The sequence below is a fragment of the Nilaparvata lugens genome, chromosome 7, assembly GCF_014356525.2.
Source record: "Nilaparvata lugens isolate BPH chromosome 7, ASM1435652v1, whole genome shotgun sequence".
Lineage (NCBI taxonomy): Eukaryota > Metazoa > Arthropoda > Insecta > Hemiptera > Delphacidae > Nilaparvata > Nilaparvata lugens.
The window spans coordinates 49,632,602-49,657,285 of record NC_052510.1 but is presented as its reverse complement, the minus strand read 5'-3'; the positions used below and the strand labels follow the sequence as shown (position 1 = coordinate 49,657,285).

Genomic DNA, 24,684 nt, shown 5'->3' with positions numbered 1-24,684 from the left:
GTCTTTCCAACTCCACTTGATTTAGAAATGCCTTTACTTTCGAAATATCAGGATCCCTTGAATCAAATGTCTTCCTCCCTGTTTTTCTGCTAGAAACTTAATCAGTCCAACCACTAAACAAAACTAACATGTCTTCCTCCCTGTTTTTCTGCTAGGAAACTTAATCAGTCCAACCACTAAACAAAACTAACAACAGATAGGACATGTTTCTCGCATCTAGAGCCAGCCAGCTCTTGGCCTCTATCTGCTGGCTCTAATTTCGGAGCAGACTGTCTACGGTTACGTTAGGTTGTCCGATAGGCGAAATGTCCCCACTGTTCAAGATTAATGGTAGAATCCTTCTCGTTCACTTTGTAAGCAAATTGCTATTCTCCGTCTACACCACTTCCTTCTTTCCTCCCAGCATTTTTCTTCTTAATTGTCTCTGCCACTGGGCGAACGAAAAACGCATCTTCCACCAGCATTTCCACCGTTTTTCTCCATTTCTTTTGTTCGCAATGTCACCTTATCTTCATCGTTTCTTCGTTGGCGTTCTCCACCCACCAATTCCAATCTAGCAGACAATCTCATCAGTGAGACGTTCTGAACTTGTCACTCCCAACAAAAGCCAGCATCTTCTGCTCGAAAGCAGAAGAGATAGAAATTTAATTTATTCGCATTGGAGCAAGTATCAATCTGTTCAACGATTTAAAAAAAAATCGAGGAGAGAAAGGAAATATATTGGGAAGAGTTTGAACTAGCGTACATAAATCAAGGTTGGAATTTTCATGAATCTCATTCAATGAGATTCTTGCTGAATTCATAACTTTGCAATATCTATTTTTCATTCAATTAGTCCTCCTCATTCTCAACATCGCGATCTCTTCACTTCAACTTTCCTGTGATTAAAATTGAGGTCCAAAACATCTCTTCCAACATTCACCGTTTAGTACTTCTATTTTATTCCCAATAAAGTATTTTAGTTATCAGTATTTTTGGTATTCACATAATTCGATTGAATGCATTCATTTGATTCAACAACCAAAATCTTTTTTTTCTCAAAGCGAATACCTTTGAAGCCTGCTCTTGCATTAGAAATTTTATTGAATTGACATGGCCTAGTGTACTGTATGTATTTTCTGGCTGTAATAAAATCATTGAATCACATTAAAGAACTAGATTGAAACTTTCTTATTCCATAAATATTTTTTTGGGCATCTACTCGTGATAACAGGGTTTGTTTTCATAGTAAAAAATCAATTTATTAGATAGTATCGCAAGAGAAGAGAGACCTCGCACCCTGTTCCAACATGTTTTTCTACTAGCTGATACAAACAACAATCAGTTGTTCTTGGAAACTATCAACTTCCACCATGCTTTCTCTAAATTTATCAATCTTCATATCTTTAACACAATATATCCTAATTTGATCGTGACTCAAGTAGTGACCACGGAATTAGAATATATTGTAAGATATTCAGATATGAGATGTTTTAATATACTCTAAGTCGCCTAATTCCGATGCCGCTACTATTTCGATTGGGTTGCACTCACTTCAATAATAATATTATTTCATTATATGCCTTGTTTGAGGATTAACAAACGCTATACAGAATCAGCAGGAAAATTTATTCACTGAGACTTTTCTGGAGCATGTATCATTCCAAATTCATGTTGTCCACGATAAAAAAAGATTCCTCTTCAAGGCAAAATGTTGGGGACTGACTTTCTTCTGTATATGATCTCATGTAATGAGAAGAGAAAAAAAAAGTTGAATGAGATTAAAAATCGTGAAAAACATGTTCTAAAGGAGAGGAATTTGAGAGAAAATTTTCAAGGGAAAACAGAAGCAAACATGACCAAAGCTGTAAGCAAGCAGTTTGAGTAAGCAAAGCATGGAATATAAAGAGCGAGATATGATGAAAGAAAAAGTCGAAAACAGGTGGAAAAGGCACAGTCTCATCTTGCTTTGGTAGTCGTCATCTTTAAAAATGGCGAGCAGGCCCTGTTTTATTCGCAGGGCTGAGCAGGAGAGCAGGCTGACTTCTTGAAAAAATAAATACGCAGACTTCACTTTCAGCTCTGAACCAGCATACGCCCGTCTGTGTAGGCATGTAGCTGAATTTTGAAAACTCCAGCAGTGCAATAGTGCGAATTACTTTGGTGATCCTGAAGCTAGGCTGCTCTATAATATCCTCTGCTTCAAATGAATATTTCTGTTGAATTTGTATGGAGGCATGTGAATATAATTATTCATTTATGTAGTGGCCTATTGACACTTAAATCAAATACCGGTAATACGAGTATTATTAGGGGAGTGAAACAATGCGATCAGAATCTATTATTTCTCTATGATATTACGCTGAAAACCCCTATTATTGAATCATATTTATTCGGATATTTTTCCGGCACAAAATTCAAAATTTACATGAGAATAAATGCTTTTATACAATAAATGAATGAATGAATAGGAAGAGCATGAACTAAGGCAAGTCCTACATTTTAGTGTTGATCAAGTTTGATGCTCCCTTAATTGTAAGTCCCTCGAAAGGTGATTAAATTACATCTCGGAAGACTCAAATCTGTATGGTCTTAAAGGACTACTTGAGTTTCGATCTATGTATTCGATTCCTCAGCTTGAAGCCCGAATATAATATAATATCTTGTAATTAATTAACTTCCATCATTCTATTAGCTTAGAGAAACTATGGCATAGGCTATCTTATTCATCTTATTCTATGCTATCTTTCCTCTATATTATAAGTGAGTATTTTTGTAATGGTACTTCTAGAAATATTAACATAGAGGAAAATAGCATATAGCATTTAAGCTTTCTTATCTATCTTATCATATGTAATTTCTACTCTATGCAATCTGTAAATAAGTATATATTCACCGAAGTACCGAAATTCCCAGTACTCAAGTTTTCAAGTATAATTAGAGTAATAATTGAATAATATCATATTCTGTTCAATGATGTGAACAGAGCTGAGTGATAGAAAAATGTAACTTATTCTGCTAATCGTAGGGCGAGTATGAGAAGACATAGATAATATAAGAGATTATAAGGTAATAATTATAATTGATGATATTATATTTGATAAGATAAAAAAATTGAATGAAAAGAATGAAAAACCGGTCTTTCTAATTATCAATGAATCAGTGGTTTTTTGAAAATTTCTTAGTCTTTTTCATTCAATATGAATAACTACCACAATATCGACTTCTCAACTACACAAAAAGGTAAAAAAAATCGGAATTGTTGTGATCATTACCAAAATTTATTAATGACAAAATTCTAATACAACATACTCATACTTACAATAAATCTACCCAAACAGAATTAAACAATATTTTATACATTCATGGCAGTGATATTACATTCAATATAATATTGATAGTATGTATTAGACTGAAATAATCTTGACTTCAAGATTCATTTTCCGACGTAAGAGGAAATTAGCTGAATTACAACTTCAAATGTTATTTGGTTGAGAAGAATTCATGAAAACCTTTGAATTGATCAAAATCTAAAGAGAATAATGATAATTGATCACAACTTTACGCAATCCAGTGCTCAATTTCTTCATACATATACAAAAGATTTTCAAAGTGACAGTCAGCACATTAAAATTGAATTAAACATAAAAAATGAGTAAAAACTAAATCTACTTTCGAACAAAATCAATGGATAGCCCGATTAAGTCAGTATCATAACGTAAAAAATGTAATAATCATAATCATTCTTCATGATTGGCGAAAATGACATAAATGGATGAAACTCAAGCTTCTTCCAGCGAAAATAAGAAACATTTAATAACTAATCTAAAATTACTAGGTACTCATTCTCTCATCAAATTAATGCATTAATGCGAATAACAGGAAAAAAACTCAGCCAAGTTCCAGTGATAATAAGAAACATTTTATAACTTAAACTAAGAATAATAATCATTGCTTACGAACAACACAAATTAGAAAATCAATAAATTCAACCAAGATTTAGTAGTTGGAAAAACATAGCTTATTCTAAGTAATAGTCATTTATCAAACTGAGATTGAAAGTCATTGTTTATGATTAACAAAATAGGATGGATCTCAACAATAATGACCCAAATAACTAATTCTAAGTTATAGTCATTGTTTGATTGAGTTGATCATGATAGTAGTCAGTCTTCATGAATGATACAATAAGAAAAAACCAAAATTTAAATCTGAACCAAGAATTGGTATGGATAGAAAATTTTCATGGATAATCATTAATAACTTACATAGTTTCATATATTATATTCTATGAAAATCTCCATTGATTGAGAATGTTAGAATATAAAAAACTCGGTAAAGAAATGGGTTACAGTGATAAGGGAGAAAAATCCAGATTTAATGTAGTGTAGTCATTAGTGACCCAAAGAGGTCAGTGTTCATGAATTATTACCAAAGTTACAAAATGGAAAACTCAACGAGGTTCCAGTTATAAGAAGAAACTACCCATGAATTAGAATTGGAACCGTTTTGGGAGTACGCCTGTGGTACTTTTCTGTAAGTTGTGTAATTCTGATTCTGATTAATACCTTAGTCATTCTTAGATTGGATTGATAGCAAATTCAGTGATAATGAGAAATATTTTCAAATAAATCTATTACTAGAAATTTCTATGAATGAAAAAATATAAAAAGTCAACTGAGTTACATCGATCAATCATAACATAGACTCATTCTAATCATAACTAATAACTAAACATGTAATATCATTTTTGTTAAAATTTACGAGTATGACAAAATGAGAAACTCAATCAAGATCCAGTAATAATAAGAAACATTCATGTGAAACTAATATAAAGTTATAAAACTAATCTAAGAGTCATATTCTACTAAAATTGTTGAACATGGCTGAGTTAAATAGTGGAATAGTTGAGTTACTGAGGGGTGTCAGTAGGCGGCTGAGAGGCCACCCCAACCCCTGCGGGGGGCGCATAGGGGCAACCGAGGAATTGGTCGGCGATACGACCAGCTTCACGCAGTCCGCTCAGGAAAGCGCCGTGCACGGTTGCCGGGTAGTTGCGGATCGTGTGCTCGCCTGAAAGTGAAATTGAATTTTGAATTAATCAAATAATCAGAACACTCACAAGATGCACTAAAGAGAAACATACAAACAAAAAAAATTGATATTGGAAAATCATAGACGACTCCCTAAATTTAGAAAAAATTCAGCTCATATTCTTCCTTCCCTCATGAATCAACCACTCAAGAGAAATGTTGTCAGTAGGCTAGTCATTTTGAATCTTGCTGACTTTGCCCCAAACCCCAGACTAACAAACAGGAGAGCAATAAAAAATTTGTTTATGTAAAATTAAATTCAATCAAATTTAATTTATTCCCAAGTTTCTCGAATATTCATAAATATTCCCACTTTAAGAATCACCCTGAAATACAACACGTCTGTTTTTAGAAGGAGTCAACAGTTAAGCTCGGTTCACAGGGCTGTTATTAAAATTACATATTTCAATATTGGATGATAAGCTAGTTATTAAAGCTGAAGGATATGTATACTCTATTTTTTATTCAACTTCAGAATTGGTGTTACACGTATAAGATACGGAATACAAATATACAATATATGACGATTCGGAAGTTACATAAATTATTATGGTACCGTATTGATGTTCATATCCTTCAGAATTCGGGATCGAATAAGCCCCGCACACAAACACATCGATTTTTGTTCGTACGATATTTTGCCGTGCTTATGAATTCTATCAGATTAAACGGAACTTGACAAACATTAAGTGTTTGAAATCATCTGCTTAATCTAATAGATTTTATAAGGACGACAAAATACCGTACGAACGAAAATCGATGTGTGTGTTAAGGCTTAAGGAAGTTGAAATTATATGCTATATATTCGAGTTGTAAGCACCTATAAGTTGATTCCCACTCCACTACTACTGTACATTTATTGCGCCTGTACGTTAAGTGAACTGCCTTCAATTCAGAACTGAGGAATGAGATGTGCAAGTCAAAGTTTCCAATTTACAAAACTGTAGAAGATGACAATGAACAGATTGATTTGGAACCATAATCCATGCCTCACATTCATGACTCATTCACCCCATCAATGTAATTCCCATTCCAGGAAGAAATACAACCGTATCCACTTAGCAATAAAATCAGCCCAACCATATCGCTCAAAATAAGCAATAAAATATTTATCAAGATAAGCGATAAAATGAGCGAATTTGGTGAACAATTTTGTGAGCCAGGTTGCATTATTTGCTAGCAACAAATGGGTTGTGGGGAGAGGGGAGCAGAATTATTGTTGTCAAGCAATAGCAGAAGATATGAGGCAGGAATAAAGTATAAAAGGTGGAGTGTGTAACGACTAGGCAGACATGCGATGTGCACATTTGCGAGATTTATAAAAGTAAACGCGCAACAGCCCACGAATTGTAACGAGCGGTTTTATTCCAGCTGCAGATAGCTGGCTCGGCTCACATCCACATGACATGAGAAATAGACTTACTACAGGCACAAGAAAACTGCTCTAGCCAAGGAATCTAGAATACATTTATTTTAGATTCTATGAATCAACCTATTTAATATTAATATTCCAATACAATATTCTAAAATACAATATTAGAAAAATGCAGAAAAATAACTTAGAAAAAGAGATACAAGCATATTAATATTTTATGAACCATATTAGAAAATATTAGAACCACATAATCATATATTAACATATAAGAACCAAGATCCTATACCACATTACGCATTGAATCCAAAAATTGTACCTAATGAGATAATCGTCAAGATGGCAAAGAATCAATCGATTCAAACTTTACTATGATCGTAACGTATCTAAAAACACCGAAGATTTTGTAGTTGGAGAGGAGATATATATGCAGAATATTCATAACAAAGAATGGGAAAAAAGGAAGATAATTGAGAAATTACCACAGCCACGTTCATTCCTGGTTAGAAACAATAATGGCGGTTTATTTCTAAAAAACCTATTTCTAAACTTCATATTTAAAACTTGTATGATTGTCATTTACCAGGAGTAGACTGTGATAAGACTTTGGTTAAAGTCCATCCTATTTTTAACCACATTTCATGAAATAAAAATAAATGAATTCCTATAGCTTTTATTGGTGGGGAGACCCTTGCAGGAAGGTTTATTCGGGCTTCAGGATTATTCTATTCAAGACGAATTAGTTATCAATATCATCCTATTTTAATGGAATGATCAAGCCTGTAGTGTAATACTGTAATTTGAGATCTCGATTGTTTCTTATCCTTATCACATAATAATATTATACTCAGTCCCAGAATGTGATAACCTATTAGATTTGATCATTTTTTTCTATTAATCATTTTATTAATATAATAATAGAGAATGTTTCAATTTTCGAGACTCATAATATTGGAAAATCGAAGCCACGAATTTATGTATTACATGAACCGTGAATATAAAGGTACGAAGATTTGACAGTTTTAAAAACCATTCCATCGCCTCTCAAAATACATCCCGTCAAATAGTTGACAAGGCTCTCGATTAATAAAAAGATATCATAAGTTGGATATTGGAAAATGCATTTAATGAGACAATCTTATCTGGTAATACAATGTTATTACCAGAACGTTGGAAAAAGTTTTAAACTGACTAATTGCTAGCACCAATTATTACATGAAAATTTGCGGCTTGAATGGAGTTTTCCGCTAGTTAAAGAGAAAATCTATTTCGGTCTGAACTGATTTTCCATCAATAATGTGGTGAAACAAAGCCTCACCACAATACCGAAGCTATTTTCGCATCCAGCTTTAGTTTCTCAATACTAGTTTTCCCTACTTAAAAAGGATACTTAAAACTGAACACTCATCCATTGTTCATTTTCTGAAATAATAATACGCATGTCTCTGAAACAAAGAAAAGTTAGTCTGGGAAATACTAAGCCACCAATTTGTTTCGCTATTTTTTCTTGAAAGAAAATCTTCTGAGTTGGAAGAAAAAGTGGTGTTTTCTCATCATTGTCTCTCTAATGAGCGTATTTTCTATTCGTCTGTTGTGCTAGCGGAGAATAGCGGAATATGCGGTTTACTCTGTTAAAATCTCCTCCTCAATCTTCTCCTCCTCCTCAACCTCCTCCTCCTCCTCCTCCTCCTCCTTCTACTCAACCGCCTCCTCTTCTTCAACCTCCTCCTCCTCCACTACCATCACCGACTCCACAACCACTACCTTCTCATCATCCTCCTCCTCCTGCCTCTCCCATCCGCCGACAGTTGGTTGCTTCATCGTAGAAAACCAATTAAAAGGATCGAAGTTTTCTTTTTTGTGTCTTTCCGCCATCGAAGTAAGGAATGAAAGAGTAAGGGCTGAAAAATTGTGGCAAAGGAGAGGTTTCAAGCGTAAGTAGCAGTACATGATGGCCAAGAGTGGGATGGAGTGATTGGTGCGGTGAAACTCAGCGACAGAGACAAAAGCGAAGAGGGAGCGCGCTATTTCGGGGGTGAGTAGAGTAGGACTGGTCTTCTAAAAGGGATCGGGAAACTTTTAAACAAGATCCAAAAAGCTTTAAAATGTAATGATGTAGGGGAAGTTTGAACGGCTTTACTTCGTTTTTGTTATGTCCCTCTTTCCTCCTTCTTTTTCTGGACTGTGTCTCCTACGCATTCTCTATCTTTTTCTCTACTTCCACCCTCTGTCACCTCCTCAGGGGATGACCGACAAATGAAGGGGACAAGGATGGGAAGTGGACCACAGTTGTGGTTGTAGCCCTGTATTCCTCTTCTTTTCACTTCAAATTCCTGTTCTTTCATTCCTCCCTCTTCTCATTATCATTGCCTTCCAGCTCCGGTTCCACATTCCTCCAAATTATTTAACGTTGCAACTGCAGAGAGGATGCTCTGCCGACTTTATACTCAGGACTCGGATCTCTTGACCCTTCATTTTGTGTTTACAAGTCCAAAACGTCCAACGACGTTCACTGCGGATCACTTCCAACGAGTAAATACTGAATCATTTATCAGTAAATTTCAGGGCCACTTCCTACTTTTGGCTTCAGAGAGTATATGGGAAATCCAATGTAAATGCTCAAAACTCTAGTTGTCTAGTGAGTTAATTCTCATATCCGGATAAATCATAACAGAATCGTATCTAAGTATTTAATTCGTATAAAATATTTTCTAGGTGTGCATCAGTCTTTAACTTCTACCGTAAATGAATTACATAGTCTTCGAATCCATATTCCCTTCCGTCACGTTTTCCGTTATGCATGGCACGTTACTCAGTAATATTATATTGTCATATTCTCCATTGTCAATCAATAATCATTTCATCAATGCATTGTCGTTTTTTTTTCATTTAATTCCTTTTTATTTCTTCCCTATTTTGGTCATTCCATCTCATTATTTCTCTTTTTTGAGCATTCTATTCCATTATCTTCATTGAGTTTTATTATAATTACAAATTATAAAATATTCCTATTATTAAGATGCACTATATAAGTTTATTTGCAACTTACCTGCGCTCAGGCTTATGCCTTAGCAGGTTTTTTCCTGTATTGTATCAAGTGTATAAGTTTGTATACAATATTGCATAATAAAATGTTATTATTCAATTGTATTTTGTTCTTGAAAATGAAAAAAAAATTTGATTTGTATTTTTGAAAAAAATTGCACTTCCTCTTACTAAAGAGAGGTCCACGTTATAATGACAGTTGAGAAAGACAGGAGAACAGCGTTGTCAGTTTTCTGCCTCGCCACTGCCTTCTATAGAAGGTATACCGGTATATCTGAATTAATATAACCTGTTCATTCTAGTTAGAAATAATAAATCATATATTTTATTCATTCGTCAAAAATAATATATTTTTCAATATTTCAAAAAATGAATTTTCAAAATCGAGATTGAAAATTATGTTAAATTATCATATTTCTACAATAATAATACACGATCTGAAATCGTTGCGGAGCTGGAAAATGATAGCGCTATCTGCTTTATCCAATGATAAGACAAGGATAGCAACATCAATGTTAATAAAATACTTACATTATAACGTGGACCTCACTATGGATACGAGTATTGAAGTAGAGATTATAGAGTTACCATAGATAATGTTCCAATGTTTCTTATACGAAGTGACTCATAGGAGGCGAACGTTTTTATAATGAACAGTACAAGATAGATTTTAAAGATACAATAGAATCATTTTTATCTTGAAAGTAGTAGTCGAAGTTAGTAGACAGTAGACAGTAGTTAGTAGACCTTTTAATGCTAATTCAAAAAACGTCCCGTTTTCCCGTGAGTCACCGCTATATTATAATACAATATAGGACTATTTACAATACAAACTGAAGAATTGAATCGAAATTCCGATTAAATTTGACTTCATTTAGAAATTTTTTTAGGTAAAATTAACACCACTACATGTTAAATCTACAAACAATAGAATAATCATCCCAGTGCTTGGTTGACAACGTCACTTTCCAGTCTCAATGAAACTTGGAAACGTTTGGTTAGGATAGCAGATCTGATGAAAGAGCAGAAATAAAGGAAACACAAATATCCATGAACTGAGCGCGTTTTGGTTTGTTTAGTGTATTCAGAGCCTTGCCAAGCACCAAGTGGATTAACTGATTATTTACTCAGTGGCACCGAAATGAAAGAAGCATCCCTAACTCGGAGTTTGTGTCTCTCAATGGACGGAAGAATGGAATTCGCCTTAACAAAAACTCATGTCTGGTTTAATGCCAAGAAAGTATAGTGGATCTCTAGCGGAACAACACCAAGTTGATTCTAACTTCTGAAGAAACTAAATGGAGAGACGAATCCACAGTATTTTGTGTGGGCTTTTTTCTGTTCAATCCACACACAAAAGGCCACTCACACACACATACAATCCCCCCTTCAAACCCTCTCCAAACCTACACCATCCCCACTGCCCAAGCCAGCCGTGGAGGCTGGAGATTGGGAAAAGTAATTCCTTACATATTGCACAATAAAACCCTACTCTGTCTTCCCACGATGCTCTCACTTAATTGAATGGAACTCCATTTTCCTCTTGCCCAACTACATCAGAATAAAAATTCCACATATAATAAAGAAAAATTCAATTTCCAACTGGCTCTCCGGAGAGAAAATATGAGAGTGGCTGATGAATATTTTCTCGTGGACTCAGGATTTTATTCTAGAGCAGCCAGTGTAATTGGAAAGTTTACAAGAGTCCAGATGTTGTTTTGTTGAAGAAATTTAGTGCTGGGAGAATTGTAATAAAGATGACCAGATTATAAAACGAATACATTGTATTATCCAGTCTAATTTCATCAATGCAATCATCAATTCTAATAGGTAGTTTTGAAAAACAATTTCTCAGGAAATTCAGGACAAGTTAATTGAATATTGAAAAATCCCAGATATCACTGAAATGGTCATCTTGAACAGACCTCAAATGAAAATAAGATTTCAATGCATTATAAAAGAGTACAAAATATAGAATATGGATTTCTTTAAATGACTCAATTCTCCGTTTCGTATTAGACAAAGATGGGTCATTGAATCAGTCATCAGACCGACAGTGCATCACTTTACTAGTTTGAACACATCAATATTTTGTATCCAAAAAAAATTGAATGATTCAATTGAAATAAGGAGTGAAAATGATTTGAAATAATAATAACTGTTTAATCAATGATAAATTATTTTTTCCTCAACTGCACGTAATACAAGAATTTACATACTCAATTCTCCTAAACCAGCTTATTTCTTAGGAGAATCTACTTTTTCGCTCGTTAACCATCTGCGAATGCGCAGTAGATTTTCTTTATGCTCGCTAATCATTCGCGCATGCGCAGAAGAGTTTCTTTACGCTCGTTAATCAGCTGATGATAAGCAGCTCGCCAAAAGTAGGTCAGATCTTAACCTAAAAAGTCGGTAATTGTACCGGACTACCGGTTCTGCAGCCTTAATTATTGATATCAGTGTAGACGAATTATTATTAACTCCGCCAGATATAAGTAATTGAATAGGTTTGTGCAGTTGCAGAAAAAAAAATTGTATGTAATTCGCGCGTAATGCTTCTTTATCGCTCTTGCAAAATTATCACGTCTGTTAAAACAGTTGATAACTGTTTTGCGCAAGCGATAAAGTCGCGCATTACGCTTTTAATACATAAATAGCTATTATTTTAAATTGAAAAGGGTAAAAGTGAGTTTGAATAATGAGAACAATACTCATTATTCAGTAGCTTTATCTTTGTAGTGATCTTTGCAGTCATGGAGTGATATGTGGGAAAATATTAAATTAGATTGGATTCACTCATGAATAGCGAGTATGAGCCAGTTGTCTATTAAAAAAGTTATTATTGTACCTTATGAGATGAATAACTAACAAATAATATTTTTAATATTTAATATAGTATTTTAATTATAATATAAATATATAAATATATAAATAATGTAATATATATAAATATAATATGTTTATGATTTTTTTTGCAAAAAATCATAAAATTGCTGAATGAATAAAATAAAATTAGGAGTAGGCCTACAAATGTTTTGAAATAATAATAAATCAATTATGAATTATTTTATTTTGGATTAATGGAAGTAAAAATGAAAATAATTATTAATAAGAGCTATAATTATGGATTCTTTAGAGTGAATTGTAGAAAGATATTAGATTAAATTTAAGTCACCCGTGAATAACAGGTTTAAGCCTGTTGGGCCATTCCAAAAGTTATAATATTGCACAATATCATATTATGAATTAATGATAAAATTTGTTGAATTGGAATTGATATTGTGGAATGTTTCCATTATTATTGAAGAACCACAGATATATTTCTGTCACATCCACATTTATTAGACATTCATACAGGACTGCAGTTTCGTGTTGGAAATGTGGATGAGACAAAAATAGAACTGCGTTTTTCAAATATTAATAAATGGCAAATAATGATCTTGATTACCCATTATTAAGTAAATATTTGTGAAAACTGCTTACCAGCAAAGAAGAGTCTGGGTACTCCGTTGGAATTGGTCGGATCTTGAGCAGCAGCCGGATTAGAGCCGGCTGACGGCGGAAAAACGGGAGCAGCTAGCATGTCGTAATCGCTGCCCGATGATCCGACGTGCACATACGAATAGGAGCCACGAGCCCACGGGTCAGCCCGCCATCTTGTGACAACTGTCTCCTTCGGCTAAAATAAAATCAAAATAGAACATTAATTAAATTTAACTAAGATAAGTATTTTCATTTTAGTTTATAGATAAGCATTTTTAGTTGAGTTCTGAATGTATTTCACTCCTGTTTGCAGACAAGATTTTTGTTAAGCGAACAGTATTGTATTCAATGATCTGTAATATCATTTGTATAATGGAATTTGTAATGTAAATGATATCATTGAATAAAACTTGATTTGATTTTATTTGATTGTACACTGTTCTTTACGTTTCAAATTATAACATAAATAAAACTTGATTTGATTTGATTTGATTTGATTGTACACTGTTCTTTACGTTTCAATTTATAACCTCAAATAGATCATAGCTAGAGGGATTTAAATTTGTGCTTACTGTTTCTATTGAAATCATATTTTGAAATTCGCCTCAATAAATTGAAATTGGAACATGATGGAAGAGGAATTATCAAACTTCGAATATGCATTGGGAAAAATGAAATATTGTAATTAATCAAATGCTGAAGAATACTATAATTTTCAGAAGCATTCAAATTGTTTGTATCATACAATTTTGGATGTTTGTCTGATTACATTATTTGATTATCACTGTGAACTCAATATCATTATGAGCATATCACTGTCTTATTCATTATTCACATTGGCATTCCCCATACTGCGTTTTGATTATCTTATTGTGAAGTAGAATAGCACAGGAATGTATTTAATGACATATACCTCTTTTTGAGTGGTTTTGGATGTGATATTGTGGTGATTATCCATACTGAATGAGAAGACTAGGTATTCTCAAACCACACACTAATTAGAAGTCGAGATATCGGTTTCGACTGTTAAACCAATAGAGATTGATAATGTTAATACCGGATTCGGTTGTTACATCATAGAGATAAATAGCAGTGTAACAACCGAAACCGTTATGAATATGTGTATTTTTGAATATGTGGTTTTACAATATCTGGTATTTTTATTCAGAAGTAGCAGGAACCCTGTGATCTGCAAGGGTCTATTTTAAAATTTGACAAATTGAAAACTCGACATAATGAAATCTTGAAGAATCAAAAATAGGCCTATAACCATCTTCGGTTAATTAAGAATCTATATGCAGAATTTCAAGTTAATCAGTTCAGACGTAATGATGCGTCAAACATAATTTTCGTATACCGTACGTGTATAAGCCAGTTCTCTCCTTTATGATAGTACAGATAATATCTTCGATTTCTTATGTAGTCCAGTCAACGAAAGATTATAGAGGGAAAAGTTCGGAACACAATTTTCAACTCCACAGCTCTTTTAAGGATGGTAAAAGGATTAACATATCAAAAGTCCTCACCCCTACCCACTGTGATGAAGGGGTGGGGGCGGTTTGAAAGTACCAATTTTTCATTTTTCGCATATATCTCGGAAACTATGCATCTTATGAACATTCATATTTCATGCGAAATTGAAGCTTACAAAATTACCGACACGTTTTGTCTTCTACATTTTTTCCATATCTCTCATAGTTTCTGAGATATCCGCTCTTGAAGGTGAGAATTTTTTTGAAAAAACACAAGTATCGGATTTATCGAAAATCCCTACTGAACTAAACTTGTAGGGAATTTATTAAGCTTCATTTTTATGTAGTTGGTTATGTCAATAAATACATTCTTTCCAAGATATAAGCATGTAGGTAATAAGTAGAAAATGCAACTTCCAAACCACCCTCATCCCTTCAGCACATGGTGTAGGGTTGGGATTTTTGATATGCTCACCTTCAAACTAGTCTCAACAAAGCTGCAAAGTCGAAAATTGTGTTCCAAACATTCCCTCCAAATTACATTGTCAACTGATCTATTCTTGCTGAATACAAAATTTCACTCTCAACACTATAACTCCTGCAACAGTCGTAGGGAAATGCGTAAAATAGTGAAAAGATACATCAAATTGAAGATAATTTGATGCTCTATCAGCTCATAATCAGCACGGATTTTTTTAATCAAACGTTCAAAAATTATAAGGTCGAAAAGATTAAAAAATTGAAGGCAAAAGTGTTTTTTCAAAAAATTTCTCACCTTCAAGAGCGGATATCTCAGAAACTATGAGAGATATGGAAAAATGTAGAGGACAAAACGTGTTGGTAATTTTGTGAGCTTCAATTTCGCATGGAATATAAATGTTCATAAGATGCATAGTTTCCGAGATATATGCGAAAAATGAAAAAATGAAAAAAATTCAAACCGCCCCATCCCTTTAGCACTGGGTGTAGGGGTGAGGACTTTTCATATGTTAACTATCCTTGAAAGAGCTGTGGAGTTGAAAATTGTGTTCCAAACTTTTCCTTCTATACTTTTATTTGAGCTTTCGTTGCCTGGACTAATGTTCAAATTGCTTATAATATATTTGTGTACAATTTTTTTTTCTCAATGGATTATTGTGATTGGAATTGAATTGAATATGAAAAAATGACTGTTGAAGTTGAAAGCTAAAGACACTCAGCATACCTGATCATATACTGAAATACAAAATATATTATTATGTTGGGTATAATTGGGTAATGTTTCACAAAACAATATTGGAAAAATGCATGCAGTTGATCTCATCACAATATGAATTAGTTCCACAGTATTTCTAAGATGATCTTCATATATTACTTTATCTGATTAGCTTTTCATCTCATCCACTACCCTAATAATCCATACCTCACTCAACCCAACACTTGATGGCCTATAAATTGTGACTTGCCATGGCTAAGTAGTGTGCAAACTGCTATGTGATAGATTACTGAAGATGGTCCATGCAAATAGAGTGATATCCTGTCTAGTTGGCGAAGGGTTGTCATAAGCTTCTTTAATGACGCACATCACAATAACAGGGTAACTGCTCTGCTTAAGGATGGCTTTTATAGGCCTAACACGGTTTCAGCATACTACTGAAGGCAGTAATTTTACACTGTTACATATATGGAATCGACAAGCGGATATTTGGGACAACGAGGACGGTCAACCTCATGCTAAAATATCATGAAGTTCACTTCAAAATTGACAGGCTTTCTTATAAAATAATTGAAATTCACTGCACACTGTCATTAACATTCCTTTTAAAATAAGTGAAATTCATTTTTAGCATCTCTCATCAAAAACCATTGCTGACGGTTTCAAATGAGTTTCACTACATATAGTGAGGTTCACGTTATAATGGCAGTGGAGAACGATAGGGGAACAACGTTGCCGTTGCCGATCATCTATCTTGTCAATGTCTTCTATAGAGGTTAGCTGATACAGGTTTATTGATGTGATATGAACTGTTAATCCTCGTTTAAAATAATAAATTATATTTTATTAAGCAAGAAATTATATTTTCCAATAATCTAATAATGAATTATCATAATTAAGATGAAATATTTTGTTTATTAATGATTAATTCTACATTGTTAAATGCCGATCTGGCAACAGAGCAAAGCGAGAAAGAGATAGCGCTATACGCTTTGTTGGATGACAGAAAAGGATAGCAATATCATTTATAATCAAACACAGCCATTATAATGTTGACCTCACTATAGGAAGTGATATGCTGGTCGACTAGTTGGTATGATAGCAAAGTGCAATGAGAAACATAACCTACAGGTCAATTTTTATAAAAATGAAGTTAACAGAGTTAAAACCAAGAAATGGACTAGAAATTCCTAAAAGTATGCAATTAGTTTGATGATTTGGATCTTTCCTCTGTGGAAAAAGACGTATAGGAGACGAGATAAGTGAAATAATAAATCATATAATGTATTCAAAATGATAATAAATGACTAGATCGAACCCTGGGATTGACTAATACATTCCACTCACTGAATATCTTCATGGTTTTTTCAAAAAATAAAATGAGAATTTAAATGAAATTTCCAGAATATTTGATCGCATGGGCAGTGAATCACTACTCACCCAAAGTGAATACATTCGAGCAATTCAAACTCAACACTACATAAAAAACCGTAGCATTGAAATGACGTACGTTCATAATTTTTGTTTTCTACATAAGGGTTTGAAGGTGGAAACCCCAACCATACTTTCCAAACTACAGTCCAGATACCACAATACCACACTAAAATTTATTATTACCTTTGAATAACATTGGAACACATCTCTACACTCTTCATCAGAAACCAAAATTGAATTTATACAAGGAGAACTGTTCCTCAACCAAAAAATATACTGCATGTAAAAATAATCATCACAGATAGTATTTCCACATGCATGATTCTTTTCTCAGATACCGGATTTTTTATCCTATTTCGTTTTTAGCTTTTGATTTTTTAAACTACATAAAACCGCATTGAACCGCTATTAATCCTTCACACAGCTTCTATTTTGTCCAAAAACCTCCAAAATCACGTTGTATATTGCCGAATACTCCTTCTACTATCATCATCATCATCCTCCTCCTCCTTCTCCTCCTACTCCTCCGCCTCCTCCTACTCTTTTCCTACACCTCTTTCTCCTCCTCCCCCTCCACCAACCACCTCATCCTCCTCATCATCCTTCACCTCTTTCTCCTACTCCTTTACCCCCTCCACCACGAATTCCTCTTTGATTTTTGACTGTGCACCGATTCGATAAAGGCGGCTCATTCTCTGTGCAGCTTACATTACCGAATCTCCGTCGTATCGCTGAACAATTTTACTATAATCAATATAGATGCATGCAGTCTTTGTACATAGTAATATGTTTCCAGTTAATGTGTGTGCGTGTATGAGCGAGGGTTTCCGCTTCACTTGGTTCACTGGGAACCTTTTGTGCCTTGTGATGTTTGCACAGCACATAAGCATTCTTGTTTAATCATGTGTTGATTTTCATCGTTCGATGCTTTGCTTCTTCCTATCCTTTACCATACTACCACCGCCACTCCACTCTAAACTCCCGCAACCGCTCTTTAGGTGCACTCCGCGTATTTGGGGCGCGCTTTTCACTCACTAGTCGCAGTAGTCGAAGCGTCATCAACGCAAAATCATAATTTGAAATTTGCAGAGCGCGCGCGTGCGCAAGCGTGTGTGTGTGTTGACAAAAGGCTCATTTTCACGTTGTCATAGTCGTCGCGAATTTGAAATAGCTGTCACCTCATCGATGCTGCCTATTTACACGCTCGTGTGCCATGCTATTGCATGCATACTTTGCACCGTTCAAACATAATTGAATAATTGGCTGCTAGTCGCTCCATCCCCCCCAAACAACCCCCAAAAAGGTGTGCCATGTCATCCTGTTTCCTGCATGCTCGTTCTATCAACACTTCAATGGCAGATTTCGTGCCTCATCATCATTGGCATGTATTAGCTCCTGTGTGCTGCGAAAATTCGGGTGATGGATGAGAATCACAATCTGAATAGCTATGGATTGAGAATAGCTTAAATTTTCATCAAACGTGTGCTTGTTCGTTCTACTGGAATACCAATCGATCATATGATATATGTCTAGTTGCATATACGTACATTAAATTCAACCGCAATTAAGTGATGTCATGTCCTCATTTTTCATTTGTCCTCATAGACGAGGAATCACCTATTTTCCATTTGATTCCATGGTAGTGATTCCAAATCAAGTCACTCAACTTTTGTTAAACGTACTTTTAATTGAGAGTGAGCTTTTGGTAGGGCAGTTTCTATGAAGTAGCACCCTTATTTTTCAAGGAAATGTATTTATTCAATAGGAGCTAGAAAATACGAACTTGTAATCATTCAAATCAAGACCTATAAGCTATTGAGGAGTACTCGCCTACTAGTATAAATTCTGCTGCTCTTGTATTTAGTTTTAGTTTATCAGAGATTGACAATGGTGTAATAACCGAAACCGGTCTTTCTAAGTATCAATAAATCTGTGGTTTTTGACAATTTCTTGGTTTTTTCATTCAATATTGAGGATAAATTGAAGAACGGGAATCCAAATGAGTGCAGTTTGAGTGCAAATACTAAAATTGACATTTTAATCTTTATTGTTTCATTCAGTGGTTATTTCCGAAAGTAATGCACTCCCGAATTTGGATGAATTATTTGTAGTCAAAAATATGATTATGTTTCCACTATTCAACACATACAATGAATATATACATTATACTTTACTCACATTTCAATTGTTGGGTAATAAGATACGAATGAGTATATTCTGTATATCTTCGAATGATATAAACAACAAATTTATCCTATGAGCAAATGAGTTGACTATTATCTTCAGAGGAAAATCGTCTGTTTACAGATGAAAATGAATTGGGAGTGGCATTTGTTCAAATGCTAATTAATGAATAATTATTATTAAACGAAATTTCAATTAAATGCTGTAAATCATCCCGAAGACTTCTGCTGCTGCAAATATTAATAACAGGGTTAACAGCTAGATGGAAATTCGATGAGCGCTACTACACATAAATAGCTGTTTACCCTGTTGCCAATATTTGCAGCAGCAGAAGTCTTCGGGGGGATTTACAGCATTTAATTGGAATTTCGTTTAATAATGATTGTCTGTTTTTTCAGCTTATTTGGTAAATACCTTTTTTTCAGATTGAAAAAGAGTAATGCGAGGAGAATAATTACCTGAGGAACAGCCGAGTTTCCGAAAATGCCCTTGAGGACGGCAATGCATCTTCCCACTATGACGTCATCGCTGACATTTTCCATGATGGCGGCCGCCTCTCCAGCCACCAGGGCCAACAAAACTGGAGCGCGGTACAGGTTCCAGAACAGGAACAGTTCACCTAACAAAACCAATCAAAAAATAAATGAATTAATTTAAAAAAATTGAATTAATCAATTTGATGACAACTACGATAAATTCAATAATAATTTATTGTCAATACAAAGCAATTTTTCAAGTGTTTCAGACTAGTCGGCAGGGCAAGAAGCTCTTCGATTGAATGGTTATCAGCTGATTTTCGAACGCCTACCCAATCTGCAGTCGGAGAGCTTCCAAACCTACCGACTCGTCTGAAAACTCCTGAAAAAACGCTTCATGTGGCGTGGGCCTTAAAACGTACCATTTTTAAAATTCAGTCCAGTCATTTTATACATTATATCTTACTTTATACTAGTTTTTTCTTTCTATTATTTATTATATTCCATATTGTTTTTTCCTTGTTAATTTTCTCGTCTATCTGATCACACTACTGGAAACGTGATCGGTGAAATTTCCAAAATACTATTTAATTTCTGATTATATGCCATGTATAATTTGAGGAGGAAAAAAAATAATTATCTATGTATAGTAACCCAATAACTGAGCTATAACCCTGGAAGGAATTCAAATTATCTGGAAAAACGGAGGTGCACATAATTATTATAGATAAAATCAGGATTATTCTGAGTTTTTGTACTCTAATCAGGTGAAAAATGAGAAATTAAGCCAGAATAAAGTTGGATGGAATAAAAATAAACTAAAGTAAAGTTTCAATAGCTTAGGTTCAAGATTGATAGTTTTTTCTGAGGATGATGCACTCATGAGCTCTAGGCTCATGCATGGCTGATGAGACAGATGATGAAGAGAGATGGATGGATCAAATATGGACTTTCTTATTATTTGAATTTTTGAATTTCTCCTCAACGATTTCCAATGAATCAATGCAATGATAACTCACCTCGACTAGCAGTGGTACTGCCAACATGGCCAAACAGGTTTGCATTGGGATCCCAGAAGATGCGCTCGAAGCAGAGCACGACCTTGTTGAGGTTTCCGAAGCCCAGTCGGTTGATGGCCGATGCCTTCCACTCAGGCAGGGCCGGCACAAACTGCACCGAGCTCGGCAGCTGCTGAACCGCCGCTGCTCCCACTGACTGCTTCAGCACGCCCAGCGGCAGAGTGCACAGCACTACGTCAGCTGCAATCAATAACAAAACACATTCACCTCGGAATTATAAATTAGTCCCTTTAAAGTCAGTATCAGCTGAAACCGATAAAGATATACAGAATAAATTTCTCAATAAAGGCGTCAGAAATTTAGTTCCTACAGACTCAGTGTCAGCTAGATTCAACAATCAACAATAGAATACATTTTTCAAGAATAGACTTCATGAATTTAGTCCTTTCAATATCAGCGTCTGCTGGATTCAACTATTAACAACAAAATACACAATTCATTTCTCAAAAATGTGGTTCATGAATTTAGTGCTCTCAATGCCAGTATCAGCTGAAATCAACAACAAAGCACATTCCTCAAGAACAGGCTTCATGAGTTAGGTTCCTTTAGAGCTAGTGTCTTCTGGATTCAACAATCAACAACAAAATACACGATTAATTTCTCTTGAGCAGGCTTCATGAATTTAGTCCTTTCAAAGTTAGTTTCTGCTGGATTCAACAATAACAACAAAATACATTTCTCAAAATTAGTCTTCATGAATTCAGTCCTTTCAGAGTTAGTTTCTGCTGGATTCAACAATAACAACAAAATACATTTCTCAAAATTAGTATTCATGAATTCAGTCCTTTCAAAGTTAGTTTCTGCTGGATTCAACAATAACAACAAAATACATTTCTCAAAATTAGTCTTCATGAATTCAGTTCTCTCAAAGTCAGCGCCTGCTAGATTAAACGAAAATACTTGACACGTTTCTGAAAAATTAAGTCGAAGTTAGCGTATATTAAAATCTGACATCAAACTTCTCTGCACAACGTGCGCTGGAATCTGACAGATCAAAATATTCTGTGTAACTTGTTAAATATACAATACATGTTACCATAAGTGTTTACTAAAACCAAAGTTTAGAAAATCTAAACTATCGAATTTCACTTTTTTGAGTGTTAGTAGACACTTATAGTAACATCCACTCACATATATTTATCACGTTAAAAAGGAAAGTTTGATCTTTTAGATTTTTCATGTAGGTACTAAGTTTTCATTGTTTATTACTATTTTTAATTGTAACTTTGAAACGGTTTGAGATATCGATGTATAATCTATAATTTGAATGAAATTGATTTCTCCATTCCTTTTCTCTTAAACTTTTACATCGCAATCATGTATCATATGACAACCTTACCATAGAAAAATGAAGTCGGATTCAAAATGGCGAATCAAAATGTTGAAGCGACAGAAGATATATAAGACTACATCATTCTCACCAACTCTGTATAATACATAATGTTCCTATAATTCCTAGTTTTTGATTTTTCTGATTTTTGAACCATCAAGCTGGTTTCCCATATAGTAGCAGACTACGTGTCTTGCACGGTGTATATTATTCTATTGAATTCTCTGGGACTAATTTCTAATGGCCGGCCGAACATACTAGCTCGGCCTGGTGGGTGGGCATAGTCCCATAAGTACTAATGGGAATAATATATATTTAATAATATATATATATATATATATATATATATATATATATATATATTCTCTATACCGAACTGATACTGATATGTGGGAATGCATCAAAAGGATAGAGGTCGACCATGAATTAATTATAAAACATGAATTTATCTCCCATGATGAAAATTATATAATATGTATTATCAGACTAATTATTCATGTTGACCTATAATAACTATAGAAGTAGTTTTAGTATTTAGAATGGATGGAGCAAAAATAGATTTAACTCTCATTTTCCTGTTTTTTGGATCACTTGTCCATATTTCAACAATGACTGCTAACCATGAATATAAATGCTATAGGAAATCTATTGGAATCGTCAGCTTTTCTGTTGCGTTCATTATTGAGCATAATCGTATACTTTTGACTGTATAACTAAAATGTTCCTAGTTCAATAATGTTCCTAATCAACAATGTTCCTATTTCAACAACAATGTTTGTAGTAAATGGCTTGAACCAGACGGAAAAATGAGCTTCTTCATCGTAATTATGATTTATACCCTCACTGAAGAGTAAAGGTCATATTCTTCTCACTATTGCCCTAGAAAATGGATGAAATAATGGATGATCGTCATTCCATGTCAAATAATGAAAACTCCCACTCAACTTATTTTCTCGCTCCAACAAGCACTCAGCAAGATGAAGTGCAAAGTTCATGGAATATACGAGAAAAACTTTCAAAACGGGTGAAAAATTTCTAAACTTTCTGAATTTCAAGTTTGCAACACAAAAGAATGAGACTCGCTTCAAGAAAAACACGGCCAATGAGATGATGTTGGAAATATTTCTCAACTTCTAAAATATCAATTAGAAGCATTCACTTGATTGGAAATGCCATTGATTTTCATTCAATTTCTGCTTCAATGTTTTCAGAGAGAGATTGCAATGACGGCTAGCTTCTGAAAAGTTTTCGAAATCTTTGTAGATACTAAAAGGATCTTGAGTTACTCGAGATGAAATAAATAGAGTGCAAAGTGGTACATGAAACTACTATTATACCCTCCTTCTAAATCAAATCAGTTGGTTCATTTCGAATAATGTATAAACTTAGAGGAGAGATAGCATAAGCTATCTTTCTTCTACGGTATTACAAAGTGTAATAAGGCAAACCCATACTATTTTTACCAATTACTACAAGTTTTCTACATTGACATAGTCAGCCCACCACGATCTGGTCAATTTGAAAAAATCTGGTGAGGCACACTCACAGAACTTTCCTTGCCGTTATGAAAATTGATCACCTGACGCTAGTGTTCACGCGCATCACAGTCTACTATTATTCAAAGAAATACGCCAGCTGGTGACAGGACAATAACGCAGAAGACACACGAAGTCTGCTATCTCTTCATAGTGAATTCGATAGAATCAACAGTTGCCAAGTTTGCAATTGAAATAATAACATTTTCTGGAATTTTAAGCTTATTTTCAATTCTAGGTGAAAATGTTACTGAACATTAATTGTAGAGATTCTCATGCTCAATCTTTTCCACTTATTTTATTTATTTTTTTTTGGTTTAAATATTTGTATTTGAAGCCTGATAATTGGAAACCTAGAATCGAACTTTGCATAGATGGGGCAGAGCTCCTGGAATTTTTTCAGATATGAGACTTGTGGCAGTTGATAGAGCATATAAATGACTATTCTAGGTATGAATTTGATCAAAATCGTTGGAGCCGTTTTCATGAAAATCGCGAAAAACTTTCAGCCGCCATCTTGAATTGCATTTGATTGAAATTGTTCGTGTCGGATCCTTATATTCTAAGGACCTTAAGTTCCAAATTTCAAGTCATTCCGTTAATTGGGAGATGAGATATCGTGTACACAGACGCACATACACTCATACACACACAGACGCACATATTTAGAAATTGGGGTACCTAAATTTTTTTTCGGAAAGCAATACTTTCCTTACCTATGGTAATGGGGCAAGGAAAGTAAAAAGAATTGCTATCGACTTCCCATGAAAAAAATTATAATTATCAATCCTATACTATTAAACGAGCAACTTCTGTTTATATGTTTGGATGTTTATAATATGTTTGTATTCCACCGGATCTTGAAAACGGCTCTAACGATTCTCACGAAATTCAGAACATAGTAGGTTTATAATAATAAAGATTCGATTGCACTAGGTCTTATCCCTGGAAAAACTCGCTGGCCATTGAAAGGAATATTATTATACATCCTTGGAAAAACAGCTGAT

The 24,684-nt window shown here is 34.2% G+C and overlaps 1 protein-coding gene across 1 annotated transcript in view; it reads right to left on the bottom strand.

Moving 5' to 3' along the window:
* Window positions 1-3,238: 3,238 nt before the first annotated feature.
* The window catches only part of LOC111054175 (lysine-specific histone demethylase 1A), a gene marked incomplete at its 5' end in the record, with an annotated part of 92,813 nt that continues 71,367 nt past the window's right edge, over window positions 3,239-24,684 (bottom strand). The window contains 4 exons of the mRNA XM_039433021.1: window positions 3,239-5,052; window positions 12,973-13,168; window positions 19,716-19,876; window positions 20,753-20,992. Of these exons, the coding sequence (XP_039288955.1) occupies window positions 4,892-5,052; window positions 12,973-13,168; window positions 19,716-19,876; window positions 20,753-20,992 (758 nt within the window). The remainder of the gene's footprint in view (window positions 5,053-12,972; window positions 13,169-19,715; window positions 19,877-20,752; window positions 20,993-24,684) is intronic.